General features: G+C 40.9%; 1 protein-coding gene across 1 annotated transcript in view; it reads left to right on the forward strand.

The window, feature by feature from the left end:
- The window catches only part of DSG2 (desmoglein 2), a 54,768-nt gene that overhangs the window by 12,047 nt on the left and 23,649 nt on the right, over positions 1 to 19,072 (forward strand). The window contains exons 2-5 of the mRNA XM_056521775.1: positions 11,464 to 11,499; positions 11,715 to 11,843; positions 16,606 to 16,767; positions 17,166 to 17,310. Of these exons, the coding sequence (XP_056377750.1) occupies positions 11,464 to 11,499; positions 11,715 to 11,843; positions 16,606 to 16,767; positions 17,166 to 17,310 (472 nt within the window). The remainder of the gene's footprint in view (positions 1 to 11,463; positions 11,500 to 11,714; positions 11,844 to 16,605; positions 16,768 to 17,165; positions 17,311 to 19,072) is intronic.

Consider the following 19,072-nt stretch of genomic DNA (forward strand, 5'->3'; position numbering starts at 1 on the left):
ATATACATCAGTGCAGGGGACCATAGAAGAGCAGCCGCCCGCATCTATACTTTATACAGAAGGATCACAGCGGGTGTCAGGAGTGACATTCGCTGTGATCTTTACTTAACTGCAGGTACTACAGCTCCCAACATGGAACACGCTCTGCTCAATGCTGGGAGCTGTAGTACCTGCATTAATAGACAGATCGCAACAGGTGTCAGAAGTTACACTCGCTGCGATCTGTCTATTAATGCAGGTACTACAGCTCCCAACATGGAGCAAAGCGTGCTCCTTGATGGGAGTAATAGTACCTGCAATTAAGGACAGATCACAGAGGGTATCACGCCTGACATCCGCTGTGATTGTCCTGCCTATTGCAGAGATGTGGAGCAGCTTTCTTCTGCGCTCCACATCTCTGCACTATACTCTGGCCAGCCAGTGATATGAATAGAACATCATTCATTCATTCATATTTCCCTCTGAAAGCTGTGATTGGCTGCAACCATCCGGCCAATCCCCACTTTGGGCGGAAAATATGAAAGTGATGTTCTATTCACATCACTGGCCGGCCAGAGTACAGTGCAGAGAATCGAGCGCTGTGTAGAGCCGCTCCACATCTCTGCTATATTATGGACGATCACATCGGGTGTCAGGACTGACACCCCGGGCAATATGTCTATTAGTACAGGTACTACTACTCCCATCATGAAAAAACGTCAGATGCAGGACATTGCACTGGCATTTTTTCTGTCATTTTTTTCTGGTGTTTTTTATGGCTTTTTTTTAAAAGAAAAAAATGCGTGGAATACTAGCCTTATGCAGGCTCAAGTCAGCGAGCCACGAGGTTCTGGCGAATCGAATTTCTGAAACTTCGCTCATCTCTAGCCCTGTCCATAAAGCCCTGTCCATTGAGTCATGTAAAATGCTTAATAAAAAAGCGCCTATCTACTAGATCAATGCTTTAATCAGGCATAAGGTCCGTCCGTTTAAATGGACTCTAAATTAAAGTCATGATGTAATTTTAATTCCCCAATAAAATAATCCCTGCCACTCCCTGGGGATTTTCTGCCCTGTAAAGATAGACAATTTAGGCCAATGTTTGTTTCCAGTTGCACCTGCTGATCTATAAAGGGGGAAATGGTATATGCATTCCCTGGAGAGAAACATCAATTGACTGCCATATCCATCAACAGAATTATAATTTTTCCATCTGTACCTCTGCTAATATTTAATACTGTAGCAGCATATAGGTAATATGGAACTGTCAGTTATTGATGAGGCCAACACTAACAATGATTAGTAGGTACACAGGAATGTCAACAAATCACTTGCTCAGCTCTTTCTGTACACGTCATATTTCCATGGCCTTTCATTCAGTTTGCAGCTTAAATGGGTGGTGAAAAACTTTAATTTTATTTATTTTTAAATCAACTGGTGCCAGAAAGTTAATTTGTAAATTACTTACCGTATATTTAAAAATCTTAATTCTTCCAGTACTTAGCTGTTGTATGCTCCGGAGGAAGTTATTTTGTTTTTGAATTTATTTTCAGTCTGACCACAGTGCTCTCTGCTGACACCTCTGTCCATGTCAAAATCCCTATAGAAAACCTCTCCTGCTCTGGACAGTTCCTGACATGGAAGAGGTGTCAGCAGAGAGCACTGTGGTCAGACAGAAAAGAACAACTCTACTTCCTCTGTAGTATACAACAGCTGATAAGTACTGCAAGGATTAAGATTTTTTTAATAGAAGTAATTTACAAATCAGTTTTAACTTTCTGGAGCCAGTTGATATGAAAAAATTGTTTTCCACCGGAGTACCCCTTTAAGGAGTCTACGCTAGAGAGAAGTGTTCATGGAGAGTCGAAGATTGGATGAAAAGTGATATTCAGTGATGAATTCCCAATCTACATTTACCAAGGAGATAGCGCTGGGATATTTGTCTGCTGCTGTTCTAATGGAACATACAATGATGAAGAAACAATTACCTTTCCTCACTTATTTATGATATTAGATTACATGTCAGGTAAAGGACCAGGAGAGATATTACCTCAACAGCCAATGCTAAAGTGTACATAGACAGTTTGCACAGTTTTCCCCATTCCATTCATGTTTTCTTCGGTGATGATGATACTATTTTTAAATAGGGCCAATAAATTCCATGCACTTTATAACTCTGAGAGTACGAAATAAAGTAAAATATCAGACATCCCAATATTACACAAAATATTTAAACAGGAGGAGTAAGGGCCCTTCTCGCAAAAGTTTACAGTCTATATAAGATTTTTCAGGATGATGGTGCTTCTTGTGGTAGAGCCAAGAGTTTGTAAATCATGTCTTCAGGACAGGTATATCAGGTCAATAATATGGCCATTAAACAGTCCAGATCTCAGTATAGTTGAGAACTTGTGGAGGAAAAAACAAGGCTCCATCCTGCAAAGTTGATCTGTTGTACCCAGCCTAAAGGGGTACTCCGCTGTTCAGCGTTCGGAACAAAATATTCCGAGCGCTTAGAGCCTGCGCCAGAAGCTTGTGACATCACGACCCCACCCCCTTGTGACATCACGCCCCGAGGCGTGATGTCACAAAGGGGTGGGGCCGTGATGTCACGAGCCTCCGGCGCAGGCTCTAAGCGCTCGGAACATTTTGTTCCGAACGCTGAGCAGCAGAGTACCCTTTTAAATATTTTTTATCACTTGTGATGTCCATGGTAGGATTACATTTTTTTTTTCCACATTTCATTTGTTTTTTGCTTTCTGCTTGATAATGGAGTATCAAAAAAGTATACCTTCATGTGTTTGTGAGATATTCCGTTATTAAACATTTGTTATGTCACATCTGTGATCTGTGTATTTACTACAAAGTAATTTTTATAAACCCAATCCCATAACCCAGCACTGTGTACTTACTAATAGTGACCTAGCCTTGTAGTAAGGCTTCTGAATATGTTCCCATTGAGTTCTCTTAGTGCCTTTGTTCATGCCGCAATTGATTGACATCCTTCAGACCAGTGAGAAATGTTCTGCTGTAATTACGTTGATCTGAAAAGGAATGCACTAGCAGCTTGCCTCTGGGTTGGGAGGGATAGTAGGAAAGAAGGAATTTTGTCACTGCTAATTTTGAGCTGAAAAGTGAATTTACACTTTATGAAGCATAACTCAAGTTAAAGGTATATAGTAGCTATTGAGAAAAATTAGGACTGTTTCCTATGCAAAACCTGTGCAAAAAAACAGCTAAAGAATTCAAGATGTTACATATTTCTCTTTTTTTTAAACCAACTGGTGCCAGAAAGTTAAACAGATTTGTAAATTACTTCTAATTAAAAACCTTGAACCTTACAGTCTTACAGTTTTATTTTCAGTCTGACCACAGTGCTCTCTGCTGACTCCTCTGTCCATGTCAGGAACTGTCCAGAGCAGGATAGGTTTGCTATGGGAATTTGTTCCTGCTCTCCACAGTTCCTGACATGGACAGAGATGTCAGCAGAGAGCACTGTGGTCAGACTGAAAAGAAATTCAAAAAGAAAAGAACTTCCTCTGCAGCAATAGAGCAGCTGATAAGTGCTGGAAGGACCAAGATGTTTAATTAGAAGTAATTTACAAATCTTGATAGAAGAATAAATGAATAGTCGGCAACTCGCCACGCTGGTTCTTGTGGGAGGCCCGAAGAAGCACGTTCACTGTGTGAAACTGTTCCCCCCCCCCCCCCCCCCCCCCAGTCTGTCTCTCCCCTGTTTGTTGCATGTGAGTATTCCGTGAATAAAGAAGGATCTCACAAGAACCAGTGTGGTGAGTTGCCAACTACCGGTATTCATTTATTCTTCTATCAAGATTCATTGATCTGTCTTTATTTAGTCTAAGCACCACCCGAGTTCATACAGCAGTCTACCTGTGGTCCCTTCCCCACCTTACAGTCCGTAGTACAGTCTCAGCAGTGCCGAGTTTGCTTTGTTTTTTTAATTTACAAATCTGTTTAACTTTATGGCACCATTTTTTTTTTTTTTTTAAACAAATGTTTTCCACTGAGGTACCTCTGTTAAAAGGGTTATCCCAAAATTAAAGGTTGCGGATAACTAGCAAAATGTTGGCGACTGATCCTGAGAACTGAGGTAAATTGTCCCCTGAGGGAATAAACCAATAAAGTACATCCTTGGCCACCTCTCCATTCGCTCTCTGTGGGATTCTTAAAGGGGTATTCCGGGCAAAAACATCTTATCCCCTTTCCAAAGGACGACAGTCATGCCCCCTCCCATGGACATGAATGTCCCCAGTCCCGGAAACCCGGAGGTTTCCGAAACTGGAGACGCAGCCCTGCATAGAATACGGGTGCTGCAGGGAGATTGCCCCCTCACAGCAGCGGGCCCCCCGCGATCAGACATCTTATCCCCTATGGATAGGGGATAAGATGTTTTTGCCCGGAATACCCCTTTAAACATAGCTGAGTATAGCAGGGCAGGACAATGACAATATCTTCAAGTTTAGTTTTCTTTTTTCTATGAATGTTAAAGGGGTTATCCCAAAAATAAAAAGTATTCAACTGTCTACAGCAGCCTTTGGCTGTCTGTACATGCTGGGAGTTGTAATTTTGCAACAGCTGGAGGCACCCTGGTTGGAAAGCACTGGTCTGCAGGATAGGGCATAACTAGCGAATGCTCAGCCTCTGATCCATTCACTCCTTATGGGACTTCTGAAGACAGCTGTGCATTCCATTGATTCAGGGGACAAGGGATCCCCATTCTCATGATTCTTGGGGTCTGACTGCAGGGACCCCCACAATACCAGCTAGTTTTCACCTTTCCTGTTAGTAGGTCATAACTGCTAACATAAAATTAGATGCATATTTTTTATATGAAGACATTTTCAAGAGACCATCAAGTTCAACCTATAACCCTTCTGTGTTGATCCTAAGGAAGGAAACGATCCCATAGCTGATGTCAGTTGCCGCATAGCAGGGGTAAAAATTCCTTCTAGTCTATAAATAATACCCTAGATATCATTGCTGTCTGACTACATCTTTGTGCCCTGCAAGCTCTTGCCCTACTCTCTACCTAGCTCCTCCTAACTCTATTATATATAAAGTTGTTCCCTAGACGTGTGTAAAGGGTATGGTTACACCTCATGCGGGATCCAAGTGAAGAGACAGGTTTTTACAGGCTCTTGGAAGAAAACAGGCCGATCAGCTTCCAGGTTAATCATGTGAAGAACAAAGGGGGAGATTTATAAAAACCTGTCCAGAGGGAAAGTTGCTGAGTTACCTATAGCAACCAATCAGATCGCTTCTTCATTTTTGAAAAGACCTCTGAAAAAAGAAAAAGCGATCTGATTGGTTGCTATGGGCAACTCAGCAACTTTTCCTCTGGACGGATTTTTATAAATCTCCCCCCAAAATCTGGTATGAAGTGCACAGGACAATAAAATTATTGAAACATAAAATCTTACAGTAAGCTTGTATTCCCGGCAAGCGTAATCTATAGTGAAGACTTTACAAAGCACCATACACACCCACCAGCTCAGTGAGGAATAAAGGCGAGGGAGTGTACAGGGCCCAGCGTGCGATGGGATTCCAGAAGCCTGATCACATGGGAAAAGTTCTGTACAAAGTCTGCAACAAAGAAGGGAGGGAGTGTTTGTGTAGCCACAATGGTGATAAGAGAGGAGAACGCTATCATGTCACTTAAACTTTTGTACTCATACCAGCAGTTTATAGCTGCACATTCACTTCCTATTGCTATCCTGAATGACATTGTTTGCTGTAGTTACATTTCTAAACTGTACAATTAAAGAACATGTGAAGTGTATATACAGTCATGGCCGTAAATGTTGGCACCCCTGAAATTTTTCAAGAAAATTGAGTATTTCTCACAGAAAAGGATTGCAGTAACACATGTTTTACAATACACATGTTTATTCCCTTTGTGTGTATTGGAACTAAATAGAAAAGGGAGGGAAAAAAAGCAAATTGAATATAATATCACACCAAACTCCAAAAATGGTCTGGACAAAATTATTGGCACCCTTAACTTAATATTTGGTTGCACACCCTTTGGAAAAAAATAACTGAAATCAGTCACTTCCTATAACCATCAATAGGAACAAAACAAACCGGGAGTGCTCCCTTGTGTAGGATTTATGAGACCAAACAGAGCTTTCATACATTTTAGGAAACACGCTCACCTTTTCAGGTTGTGCAGACTCGAGGCTCAACACTTACAATCGCTTAAGTAGTAATAATTAAATCCGGCTGCTCCGGCTTCCAGCGCCACAAATGACGACGTATAATGAACAGAGGATAGAGACAAATAGGAATAGGAAGCTTCCAATCGCGCTGCCAGCTTGATGAAGGAGATCAACTTCAATATGGTAAGTAGGATTTTATTAAAGACATGCAACGCGTTTCAAGGCCATGTCGAACTTTTCCTCAGGCGTGTATTGCAACAATAGAACAGAGAAGTAGACGCATTCATAGGCGTCGTCACTTACATTAACGCGAAAGTGATGTATCGATACTAAAATCACACGATTTAAAATATAAACCAAAATATAAATATAAGAAAGACAAATCACTCAGTTTTTTCAATCAAATCATTAGGACCTCCAGGGAACAAGGTAATAGTTTAAAAATTCAAAAGGATTTCCTATTTATAAGTCTTTGAAATGAATTTTCTGGAATTGATTCCAGAACACATACAGAAATACCTTCTGCATTCCCGGCATGCATTAAAAACACATGACACTGGCCCTGATTTATCAATCTGTCTGAGACAGAAACGAGTGATTTTCCCAAGCAACCAATCACGGCTAAGCTTTCAAGAGCTTTACCAGAGCTCCATAAGATATAAAACATGAACTGTGATTGGTTGCTTGGGAAAATCACTCCAGTTTCTGTCTCAGACAGATTGATAAATCAGGGCCACTGTGTTGCATAAAATTTATAGAAATATTGTGACGGTGCTTATTCACGAAGGGTCTGCACTGTTCGACCAACATATTGGATTTTGCATTTCCAGGTAAGTAAATAGACCAGGTAAGATGAAGCACAATTCTATAACTCTTTTACCACAAACATCTCCCCTGTTGAATGGGATTTTATATGTCCAGAATTATCCTGCGCAACCCACCGGCAACAAAGACACTTTGTAGACCCACATTTGACAGTACCTACTACTACTGTTCCATTATTGGATAATTTTAGAACAGGATTTTTTATCTTTTTTATCCGACTAGGAGCCAAATGGTTACGGAGTGTCATGGACCTACGGTACGTTATACCAGGGATTTTCAGAATGTGCTGTTTTAAAATAAGGTCTTGGAATAAAACCAACCAATGTTTTTTTTAAATATTATGAATTCTTCATGTGGAACTGTTATAATTGGTAACCCCTTAAGGACCGAGCATTTTTCCATTTTTGCACTTCCGTTTTTTCCTCCTTAAAAAATCATAACCATTTAAATTTTGCACCTAAAGATCCATATGATAGCTTATTTTTTGTGCCACTAATTTGTCTTTGAATTGACATCAGTCATTTTACCCAAAAATCTATGGGGAAACCAAAAAAAATAATCATTGTGTGACAAAATTGAAGAAAAAACACAATTTTGTAACTTATGGGGGCTTCCATTTCTACACAGTACATTTTTCGGTAAAAATGACACAATCAATTTTTTTCTGTAGGTCCATACCATTAAAATGATACCCTACTTATATAGGTTTGATTTTGTCATACTTCTGGAAAAAAAATCATAACTACATACACGAAAATTAATTTGTTTAAAATTGTCATCTTCTGACCCTATATACCCTATACTAGGTACTAGGGCAAATTTTTTGCGCCGTGATCTGAAGTTTAGTGGTACCATTTTTGTATTGATCGGACTTTTTGATTGCTTTTTATAAATTTTTTCATGATATAAAAAGTGACCAAAAATATGCTATTTATATTATAATATAAGTTTATAGTTCGGACATTTACGCACACGGCGATACCACATGTTTGTTTTTATTATGGTTACATATTTTTTATATGAAATTTCAGAAAAGGGAGGTGATTTAAACTTAATAAGGAAGGGGTTAATGGGTGTATTTAAAAAAAAAACAAAAAACTTTTTATTCAACTTTTTATTCAACTTTTTTTTTTTTTAACACGTTTAGTCCCCTTAAGAGACTTTTAGGAGGAATCATTAGATTCCTCATACAGATCAATGTGGTTTCATAGAACCACATTGATCTGTATGCTCTGCACTCAATTGATAAAGCCTGGTCCCTCCCAGGCTTTATCATTGTCAGAGCCGCAGCAGCCACAGGACATGAGGTAAGCCCTCCACCTACCTCCACAGTGGATCGCTGAAGGAGGGGGGCCATCCACCCCACTGGACATCCAGGAATGGTTTAAATGTCCCTTTAGATGCCGCTGTCAAGTTTGACACCTGCGATATAAAGGGTTAATAGCCGACCACGACAAACGCCGCATGTCGGTTATTAACTTGGGGAAAATCAAGTCCCCATCGCACAGCCGCGCATCTGTTGGTAAATAATAGAGATGAGCGAACTTACAGTAAATTCGATTCGTCACGAACTTCTCGGCTCGGCAGTTGATAACTTATTCTGCGTAAATTAGTTCAGCCTTCAGGTGCTCCGGTGGGCTGGAAAAGGTGGATACATTCCTAGGAAAGAGTCTCCTAGGAATGTATCCACCTTTTCCAGCCCACCGGAGCACCTAAAAGCTGAACTAATTTATGCAGGAAAAGTCATCAACTGCCGAGCCGAGAAGTTCGTGACGAATCAAATTTACTGTAAGTTTGCTCATCTCTAGTAAATAACATCATTAAAACTAAAAATGTTTTGCTGTAAAATAAATGAGATAGCATTCAAAATAAATATAGACTGTACCTCATTCATATAACCATCAATAAGCTTCTTACACCTCTCAGCCAGGAATGTTGGACCACTCTTCCTTTGCAAACTGCTCAGGTCTCTCTTATTGAAAGGGCACCTTTTCCCAATTTTAAGATCTAACCACAGGTGTTCAATGGGATTTAGGTCTGGACTCATTGCTGGCCACTTCAGAACTCTCCATTGCTTTGTTGCCATCCGTTTCTGGGTGCTTTTTGACATATGTTTGTGTTAATTGTCTTGCTGGAAGACACAAGATCTCGGATGCAAACCCAGCTTTCTGACACTGGGCTGTACAGTGTGACCCAAAATCGCTTGTTAATCCTCAGATTTCATGATGCCTTGCACACATTCAAGGCGCCCAGTGCAAGAGGCAACAAAACAACCCCAAAACATCATTGAACCTCCAACATATTTCACTGTAGGTACTGTGTTCTCTTCTTTGTAGGCCTCTTTCAGTTTTCGGTAAACAGTAGAAGGATATGCTTTACCAAAAAGCTCTATCTTGGTCTCATCTGTCCACAAGACGTTTCACCAGAAGGATTTTGGCTTCCTCAAGTTCATTTCGACAAAATGTAGTCTTGCTTTATGTCTGTGTCAGCAGTGGGGTTCTCCTGGGTCTCCTGCCATAGCGTTTCATTTAAATGTCTACTGATAGTTCGCGCTGACACTGATGCTCCCTGAGCCTGCAGGACAGCTTGAATATCTTTGGAACTTGTTTGGGGCTGCTTATCCACCATCCGGACTATCCTGCGTTGACACCTTTCATCAATTTTTATCTTCCATCCACGCCCAGGGAGATTAGCTACAGTGCCATGGGTTGCAAACTTCTTAATAATGTTGTGCACTGTGGACAAAGGCAAATCTAGATCTCTGGAGATGGATTTGTAACCTTAATATTGTTTATGTTTTCCACAATTTTGGTTCTCAAGTCCTCAGACAGTTCTCTTCTCCTCTTCCTGTTGTACATGCTTAGTGTGGCACACACAATGCAAAGACTAAGTGAACTTCTCTCCTTTTTATCTGCTTTCAGGTGTGATTTTTATATTTCCCACACCTGTTACTTGCCCTAGGTTAGTTTAAGGGAGCATCACATGCTTGAAACAATGTTATTTTTCCACAATTTTGAAAGGGTGCCAATCATTTTGTCCAGCCCATTTTTGGAGTTTGGTGTGGCATTATGTCCAATTTGCTTTTTTTTCCCCTCCCTTTTTTGGTTTAGTTCCAATACACACAAAGGGAATAAACATGTGTATAGCAAAACATTTGTTACTGCAATCCTTTTCTGTGAAAAATACTTGATTTTCTTGAAAACAATTCAGGGGTGCCAACATTTACGGCCATGACTGTATGAGTTCCCCCATTTTTTAGTTTTACAAAAGGGCAGGGTTCCATCTTTTCCCTGTGCTCTATTTCTGTTATGCAAAAAGTCCTAAAATATGGCAGTAACACTTGCATACTAATAAAGTGTTATTACAAACTGTGCTGGCTTTAGCATGTTTTTGTGTGGTTTAGTCCTGACAGGAAGGTTTGTAGTCCCAAGTAGTGTTGAGCGGCATAGGCCATATTCGAATTCGCGAATATTCGCGAATATATGGACGAATATTCGTCATATATTCGCGAATAGTCGCATATTCGTTATATTCTCGTTTTATTTTCGCATATGCGAAAATTCGCGTATGCGAAAATTAACATATGTGAAGATTAGCATATACAAAATTAACATACGCGAAAATTCGCATATGCGAAAATTAGCATATGTTAAGTTTCGCATATGCGAATTTTTGCACGCCAGTCTCACACAATAGTATTACAGCCTTCTTTACACCACACAAGCTGGAAGCAGAGAGGGATGATCACTGTGATGTGTACTGTGAAGAAAAAAAACAAAAAAAAAACAAATATTCGTAATTACGAATATATAGCGCTATATTCGCGAAATTCGCGAATTCACGAATATGCGATATTCGCGAATAATATTCGAATTGCGAATATTCGCGAGCAACACCAGTCCCAAGGCAACACATCCTCTTCTGCTGTCTCAGGAGGCTTGGCTAGATCTGGTCTCTGAGCTCGAGCCCTGTCACCTGAGTGATGTCACCAACTGTGACCAACACTTATCACCACCCCCCTACCTTATACAAATATACCTTTATTGTAACATTCAGACTGTGTGCACACCCTGGTGTTTTTTAGCACTTCTATTGCTCCCTGCACCCCTCCCGTATTTGCTGTATTTTCCTATAGAAAATGATCGAAATTGTGGAAAAATTCTGCAATTGGCATATCGCTGTAAAATTGCACAATTTCTCAACACTATTAGAAAAATGGTGGTAAAAATGTGATAGTACCGCCATGAGTGAATAGGCGTGTTTACAGTATGCTGCTATGTGCTGAACAGGGCAAATAGGGAAGGAATAACAGGTGCTGCAACCTCACAATGCGATAGTCTGCTGTGAAATGAGATGTAAATCCAGAGGCCGTCACTTTTAAAAGGCATAGATAACCCATTTAAATGACTGGGGACTAAAATGTAGTCCTATTGCTGTTTCTTTCCTTCTAATGTGTGTGTGTTTTCTCCCCCCCTCTCTGCAGGTCATTGTTGGTTTTGGACATGGTCTCCATTTAGAGGTAAGAAATCAACCTTTACACTCTTTTAACACTCTTGTGCATATTTTAAGTGCTGTTGGCGCCCTCTGCTGTCTATGCAGAGACCTGAATTCAGATTTTATCTCCAAATCGTCTTTCAGTTGTAGTTTATGGGTAAAATTTTGTTAGCTTGAAAGCCACAGCGATGTTACCAGCCTGTCTTGCACTTAAAACACCTTTTTTTTCTCCTATTAAAGATAGGGAAGAGAAGCAGAAAACCGGGTAATAGAGCTGTGGAGCTAGTGAGGCATAAACGAGAATGGATCATCCCACCAATCCCAGTTTATGAAGAGCAGGACAATTCTTTTAAAAATCCTATTGCAAAGGTAATTGTCTTTTATGTAGTTATGTACTATATTTGTTTTAGAAATTTAAAGTAAAAAGGCAATTTTGGCAACCAGCTAGGAGTTTGTTTTACAATACTGGGGGCATACTGGTTGGGAAACTTTGCCTTAAAGGGGTTATGCAGGAAAAAAAACTTTTTTCATATATATCAATTGGCTCCAGAAAGTTAAACAGATTTGTAAATGACTTCTATTAAAAAAAATCTTCATCCTTTCAGTACTTATGAGCTGCTGAAGTTGATTTGTTCTTTTCGGCCTAAGTGCTCTCTGATGACACCTGTCTCGGGAACTGTCCATGGTAGAAGCAAATCCCCATAGCAAATCTCTTCTACTCTGGGCAGTTCCCAAGACAAGCAGAGATGTCAGCAGAGAGCACTGTTGCTAGACAGAAAAGAACAACTCAACTTCAGCAGCTGATAATTATTGGAAGGATTAGGATTTTTTAATAGAAGTCATTTAAGTCTGGAGCCAGTTGATAAAAAAATTTTTTCCCTGGAATACCTCCTTTAACCACTTAGAGACCTTGGGCGTACAGGTATGCCCTGATGCCCTGGTACTTAAGGACCAAGGGTGTACCTGTGCCCGTGGAAATTTTGGTCCCCACCGGGGGGGGGGGGATATCTATCAGCAGGCATCACGTGCCAATGTCCGCAACTACCCATGTCGCCGCAAATCGCCGGTGAATTCACTTCTGCGATTTGCGGTGAATCCAGGTGAATACAGGTCTCCGGTGACCCGAAAAATAACTTCTGTCCCCCTTAAGGGATAGGAGTTAGGTGGCAGTGGTGCCACCCCTCCTATCCCTGCTATCGATCGGTCAGAAGCGACCGACCAATAGCAGATCGGGGGCGGGGGGGGGGTTAAGGTTCGGTTCCTCCGCCCTGCCCACCGACTGTTGTCCGGGCAGAGCAGGAGAACTGTTAGTGAGCGGTGCCAGAGGTCACTTACCAACGGAGGCAGCAGCAGCAGGCGGCGATTGGCAATGGGCGGCGATGACATGCGGCTGTCTCCCTGGTGCACAATACAGAAGTTGGTTTTGTGGTCTCTAAACTGTGTCCCTCCAGATGTTGCAAAACTACAACTCCCAGCATGCCCAAACAGCAAACGGCTGTCTCGGCATGCTGGGAGTTGTAGTTGCGTACCTCCAGCTGTTGCATAACTACATCTACCAGCATGCCCTTCGGCGATCAGTACATGCTGGGAGTTGTAGTTTTGCAACAGCTGGAGGCACACTGGTTGGAAAACCTTCAGTCAGGTTCTTTTGCCTAACTCAGTATTTTCCAACCAGTGTGCCTCCAGCTGTTGCAAAACTACAACTACCAGCATGTACTGATCGCCGAAGGGCATGCTGGGAGATGTAGTTATGCAACAGCTGGAGGTACGCAACTACAACTCCCAGCATGCCGAGACAGCTGTTTGCTGTTTGGGCATGCTGGGAGTTGTAGTTTTGTATCATCTGGAGGGACACAGTTTACAGACCACAGTCACACGGGCGGGTTTACAGTGAGTTTCCTAGCGGGAAACTCACTGTAAACCACTGCCAGTGCCAATGTACCCTGAAGACACTACACTACACTCCACTAACACATAATAAAGGGTAAAACACTACATGTAAACCCCCATACACTGCCCCCCCCCCAAATAAAAATGAAAACATATCATACGATAGTGTTTCCAAAACTGTGCCTCCAGCCTTTAGCAACAGCTGGAGGCACCCTGTTTGGGAATCACTGGCGTAGAATACCCCTATGTCCACCTCTATGCAATCCCTAATTTAGTCCTTAAATGCGCATGGCGCTCTCTCACTTTGGAGCCCTGTTGTATTTCAAGGAAACAGTTTAGGGCCACATATGGGGTATTTCCGTACTCGGGAGAAATTGCGTTACAAATTTTGGGGGGCTTTTTCTCCTTTTATCCCTTATGAAAAGTTGGGGTCTACACCAGCCTGTTAATTTTTTTATTTTTTTATTTATTTATTTTTTACACTAACATGCTGGTGTTGCCCCATACTTTTTTTTTTTTTCACAAGAGGTAAAAGGAAATAATGACCCCCAAAATTTGTAACGCTATTTCTCCTGAGTATGGAAATACCCCATATGTGGGTGTAAAATGCTCTGCGCCAGGGTGAGAGTGCACCATGCACATTTGAGGCCTAAATTGGTGAATTGCCCAGGGGTGGCTGATTTTACAGCGGTTCTGACATAAACGCAAAAAAATACATTCCGTGAGGGGTGTAGTTTCCAAAAGGGGGGGTCACACGTGGGTATTTAACAAGGGGTATAGTGCGCCTTAACACCCCACAGGCGTGTGACAAATTTTCGTAAAATTTGTATGGGAAAATGAAGAAAAATCTATAATTTTTCACTAAAATGCTGGTGTTACCCTAAATTTTTCATTTTCACAAGGGAAAATAGGAAAAAAAAGCCCCCCCAAAATTTGTAACCCCATTTCTTCTGAGTAAGAACATACATTCACATATGGGGTAAAGTTCTCTGCTGGCGCACTACAATGCTCAGAAGAGAGGGAACGCCATTAGGCTTTTGGAGAGAAAATTTGTCCGGAATTGAAGGCCACGTGTGTTTACAAAGCTCCCATAGTGCCAGAACAATAACCCCCCCCCCCCCCACATGTTGGAAACTACACCTCTCATGTAATGTAATAAGGGGTGCAGTGAGCATTTACACCCCACAGGTGTCTGACAGATTTTTGGAACAGTGGTCCGTGAAAATGAAAATTTTTATTTTTCATTTGCACAGCCCACTGTTCCAAAGATCTGTCAAACGCCAGTGGTGTGTAAATACTCACTGCATCCCAAATTCTGTGAGGGGTGTAGTTTCTAAAATGGGGTCACATTTGGGGGGTCCACTGTTCTGGCACCATGGGGGGCTTTGTAAATGCACAAGGCCCCTGACTTCTATTCCAAATAAATTCTATCTCCAAAAGCTCAATGGCGCTCCTCCTTTTCTTGGCATTTTAGTGCGCCCGCAGAGCACTTGACGTCTACACATGGGGTATTTCCATACTCAGGAGAAAATGCCCCCCCAAATTTGTAACCCAATTTCTTCTATTACCCCATGTAAAAACCAGCATTTTAGTGAAAAGTTTTTATTTACACATCGGACTTTAACAAAAAGTCGTCAAACACCTGTGGGGTGTTAAGGCTCACTGGGTACGTTCCTTGAGGGGTGTAGTTTCCAAAATAGTAGGCCACGTGTTTTTTTTTCTGCTCTGGCACCATGGGGGCTTCCTAAATGCGACATGCCCCCCAAAAACTATTTCAGCAAAACTTGCTTTCCAAAAGCCAAATGTGACTCGTTCTCTTCTGAGCATTGTAGTTCGCCCGCAGAGCGTATTACGTCCTAACATGGGGTATTTCCATACTCAGAAGAGATGGGGTTACAAATTTTGGGGGGCATTTTCTCCTATTACCCTTTTGTAAATATGGTAAATTTGGGAAAAAACTGCACTTTGGTGAAAAAAAAAAAAAATTTCATTTACACATCCGACTTTAACGAAAAGTCGTCAAAAACCTGTGGGGTGTTAAGGCTCACTGGACCCCTTGTTACGTGTCTTGAGGGGTGTAGTTTGCCAAATATTATGCCATGTGTGTGTTTTTTTTTTTTTGCTGTTCTGGCACAATAGGGGCTTCCTAAATGCGACATGCCCCCCAAAAACAAGTTCAGCAAAATTCACTCTCCAAAATCCCATTGTCGCTCCTTCCCTTCTGAGCCCTCTACTGCGCCCGCCGAGCACTTTACATACACATGAGGTATTTCCTTACTCGAGAGAAATTGGGTTACAAATTTAGGGGGGCTTTTTCTCCTATTACCCCTTGTAGAAATTTAAAAACTGGGTCTACAAGAACATACGAGTGTAAAAAATGAAGATTTCCTCCTGTGAAACACCTAAAGGGTTAACAAACTTTCTGAATGTCATTTTGAATACTTTTGAGGGGTGCAGTTTTTATAATGTGGTCATTTTTGGGGTATTTCTAATATGAAGGCCCTTCAAATCCACTTCAAAACTGAACTGGTCCCTTCAAAGTTAGAAAAATGCAAAATTTTTTTTTTTTTTTCATAAAATTTTAGAATTTTTCACCAAGAAGTGATGCAAGTATCGAAAATTTACCACTAACATAAAGTAGAATATGTCACGAAAAATCAATCTCGGAATCCGAATGAAAAGTAAAAGCATCCCAGATTTATTAATGCCTAAAGTGACAGTGGTCAGATGTGCAAAAAATACGCTCTGGTCCTTAAGGTGAAAATAGACTTGGTCCTTAAGGGGTTAAAGGGGTACTCTGCCAGAAAACATCTTATCCTCTATCCAAAGGATAGGGGATAAGATGTCTAATCGTGAGGGTCCCGCCACTGGGGACCCCCGTGTTCTCCGCTGTGCACCCCACTCTGTGCCAGATAACTGGTGACTGCAGCCGCCATACCCCCTCCATTTAGGTCTATGGGAGGAGGCGTGATGGCTATGCACTGTTCCTAAAACAGCTGCTGCCAGCCCGTAGATTGTGGGGGTCCCCAGCGGCGGGACCCCATGATTATGATCAGACATGTTATCCCCTATTCTTTGGATAGGGGATAAGATGTTTTCCGTCAGAGTACCTCTTTAAAAGGTATCCAACAATGTGTGCAGCTTATAGCAGGAAATACAGCTGACAGATTCCTTTTAATCTACCATTTCCCTAAATATGCCATGCTACCTGCTAATGTGTTTACCAAATCCTCCTTTCCAGATACAATCTGATGTTAAGGTGGACAAAAGTCGTAGAATTCGCTATAAAATCGTTGGACCAGGAGTTACAGAACCTCCGATGGGTATTTTTATTATAAATGAAAATACTGGCGATCTGAACATAACCGGAATTGTGGACCGAGAAGAAATCTCAGTGTTTGTTGTAAGTTGGACTCTACACAGTAGGAAGGATACTGATATTATAACTGATGGTTGTCTTTTGTAATATTGTATCGTAATAACTTTCAGTTTAAAGTTCTCACTTTATAAATATTTTCTCTTGTTACTTGGTAACTTCAAAAGTAAGTAGCTTCCTTAAGGGATGTCACACAAGCAGAATCTAAGCAAGTTTTCTCCTGCGGGTTTCAGCCGCTTTGGATTTTGCACAGTGGATTTTTCACAGCAGATTATTTCAGTGGGATCTGCTGCAGAAAATATGCAGTTGGAAACTCATTGTATATCCTGCTTGTGTGAACATAGTTATAGATTTTTTTTTTTTCATGTGAGAATTGCAGCGAATTTGGTTATGTAATCTATTAGAAAAAAAAATGTCTGTTTCAGTTAAAAGGCTATGCCCTGGACCAAAACAATGTGGATGTAGAGCCGCCAATAGACATCAGAGTGAAAGTTATTGACATCAATGATAATGATCCAGTTTTTACACACGATATCTTTTTTACATCAGTGGAAGAGTTGAGCGCTTCAAGTAAGTTTATCACTTTATACACCAATCATTAACATTTGATCGGTTTGGCTAAAATTCACTTTGCAATAAAAGCCTGAAAGAATTATATATATATATATTTTTTTTTTTTTAAGTTTTATTTATTTGAATTTGATCTTAGCTGGCTATAAGGCATATACAGCATCTTTTCCTTCAGTTAAAAAATTCTAATTCTTTGTTTTGATTTATAGACGGGCAAACAAGGAGTGCTACAAGTCCAAGTTTAAGGCCAGTGTTTTTTCAGGAGTAAAGTTAAAGTAAGGCTATGTTCACACAGTGGAATTTCCGACCAGAATCTGCTGGACAAATTGAGCTTGGACATTTGGCAAGATTTACTGCACATTGTGTTGAATGGGGATTCTGTTGTCCCATTCACACTGCAGAATTTCTGTATTTTAGATTCTGCAAAAAACATTGAACATGACAATAGTTTTTGTGGAATTCCACGCAGAGCCCCATTGAAATAAATTGGACTCTAAATTCCAGCTAGAATCTGTGTGTTGAGCGCACATAAATTCCGTTTCCGCAGCCAGCTTTGCAGAAGGGAATTTGAGTGCAAAAGGTGAACATAGCCTAAAGGAGAAAACCATAGCTGCTTACTTTCAAAAACAGCAACACACACATCCTCAGGTTGTGTGTTATTACAATTCAGCTCAATTGAAGTGAAAGGAACTGAGTTGCAGTAAAACACAAAACTGAGGACAAGAGTTACGCTGTTGATGTAAGAAAGAAGCTTTGTATTTCTACTCCTGAAAAATCCCTTTAAGAAGTAAGGCCATCAGTATCAGATTGGTGGGGGCCAGCACCCCCTCTAATCAGCTCATTGAAGGGGCCGTAGTTCTCATGTGAGTGCTGCTGCCCCTTCTCTGCTTAGCAGGCACAACTTCATATGTTTAGTAGCAACTTTAAAGGGTTAAAGGGATAGTTGTCATCAGAAAATGGCCTATTTTTTAAATCCGTTTTTTATGTAAAAAGAACATTCTAAGAAATGTTGGTGTTTTTTTATAAGTTTTCATTTTGTGATATATATATATATATATATATATTATATATACACACATATATTAATAATAATCCTGAAATTGTGCCATTTCCATTCTGGCCACTAGATCTAAAACTAAACTGAGACTTCCTGTTCTGTACAAATCATTTCCTAGTAATACATTTCTTCTGATGAGCACAGTAAAATGTGACACCGGTAGAGAGATAACATTGGATCTCCATCAATCACTGCAGAGAACAGCACCCCTCCCCCCTGTAGAATGACCTCTGTAAAATTGCTGTGTATTGTCCATAAGTCTTGCTGTAAAGCAAATCTCCAAATGCAGTTAAACAAACAGCTCAGGCTCAGAAAAAAAGTACAGGTTTCAGTATCTATCTCTAATCAGGAAAAAAAATCTAGAGACATTCCCTTTAAGTCTCCCAGTACTTATCAGCTGCTGTATGCTCTAGAGGAAGTTGTGTCGTTTATTACTGTCCATGTCAGGAACTGTCCAGGGGATGATCAAATCCCCATAGCAAACCTCTCCTGCTCTGGACAGTTTGTGACACGGATAAAGATGGTAGCAGAGGTCACTATGGTCCTATTGGGAAGAGCTATACCACTTCCCTTTGGAGCATACAACAGCTGATACATACTGGAAGGATTAAGATTTTTAAGTATAAGTCATTTACAAATCTGTTTTAGGCTGGGTCCACACTACGTTTTGTCCCATACGGGAGCGCATACGGCAGGGGGGAGCTA

This window comes from Hyla sarda, chromosome 5, assembly GCF_029499605.1.
Source record: "Hyla sarda isolate aHylSar1 chromosome 5, aHylSar1.hap1, whole genome shotgun sequence".
Lineage (NCBI taxonomy): Eukaryota > Metazoa > Chordata > Amphibia > Anura > Hylidae > Hyla > Hyla sarda.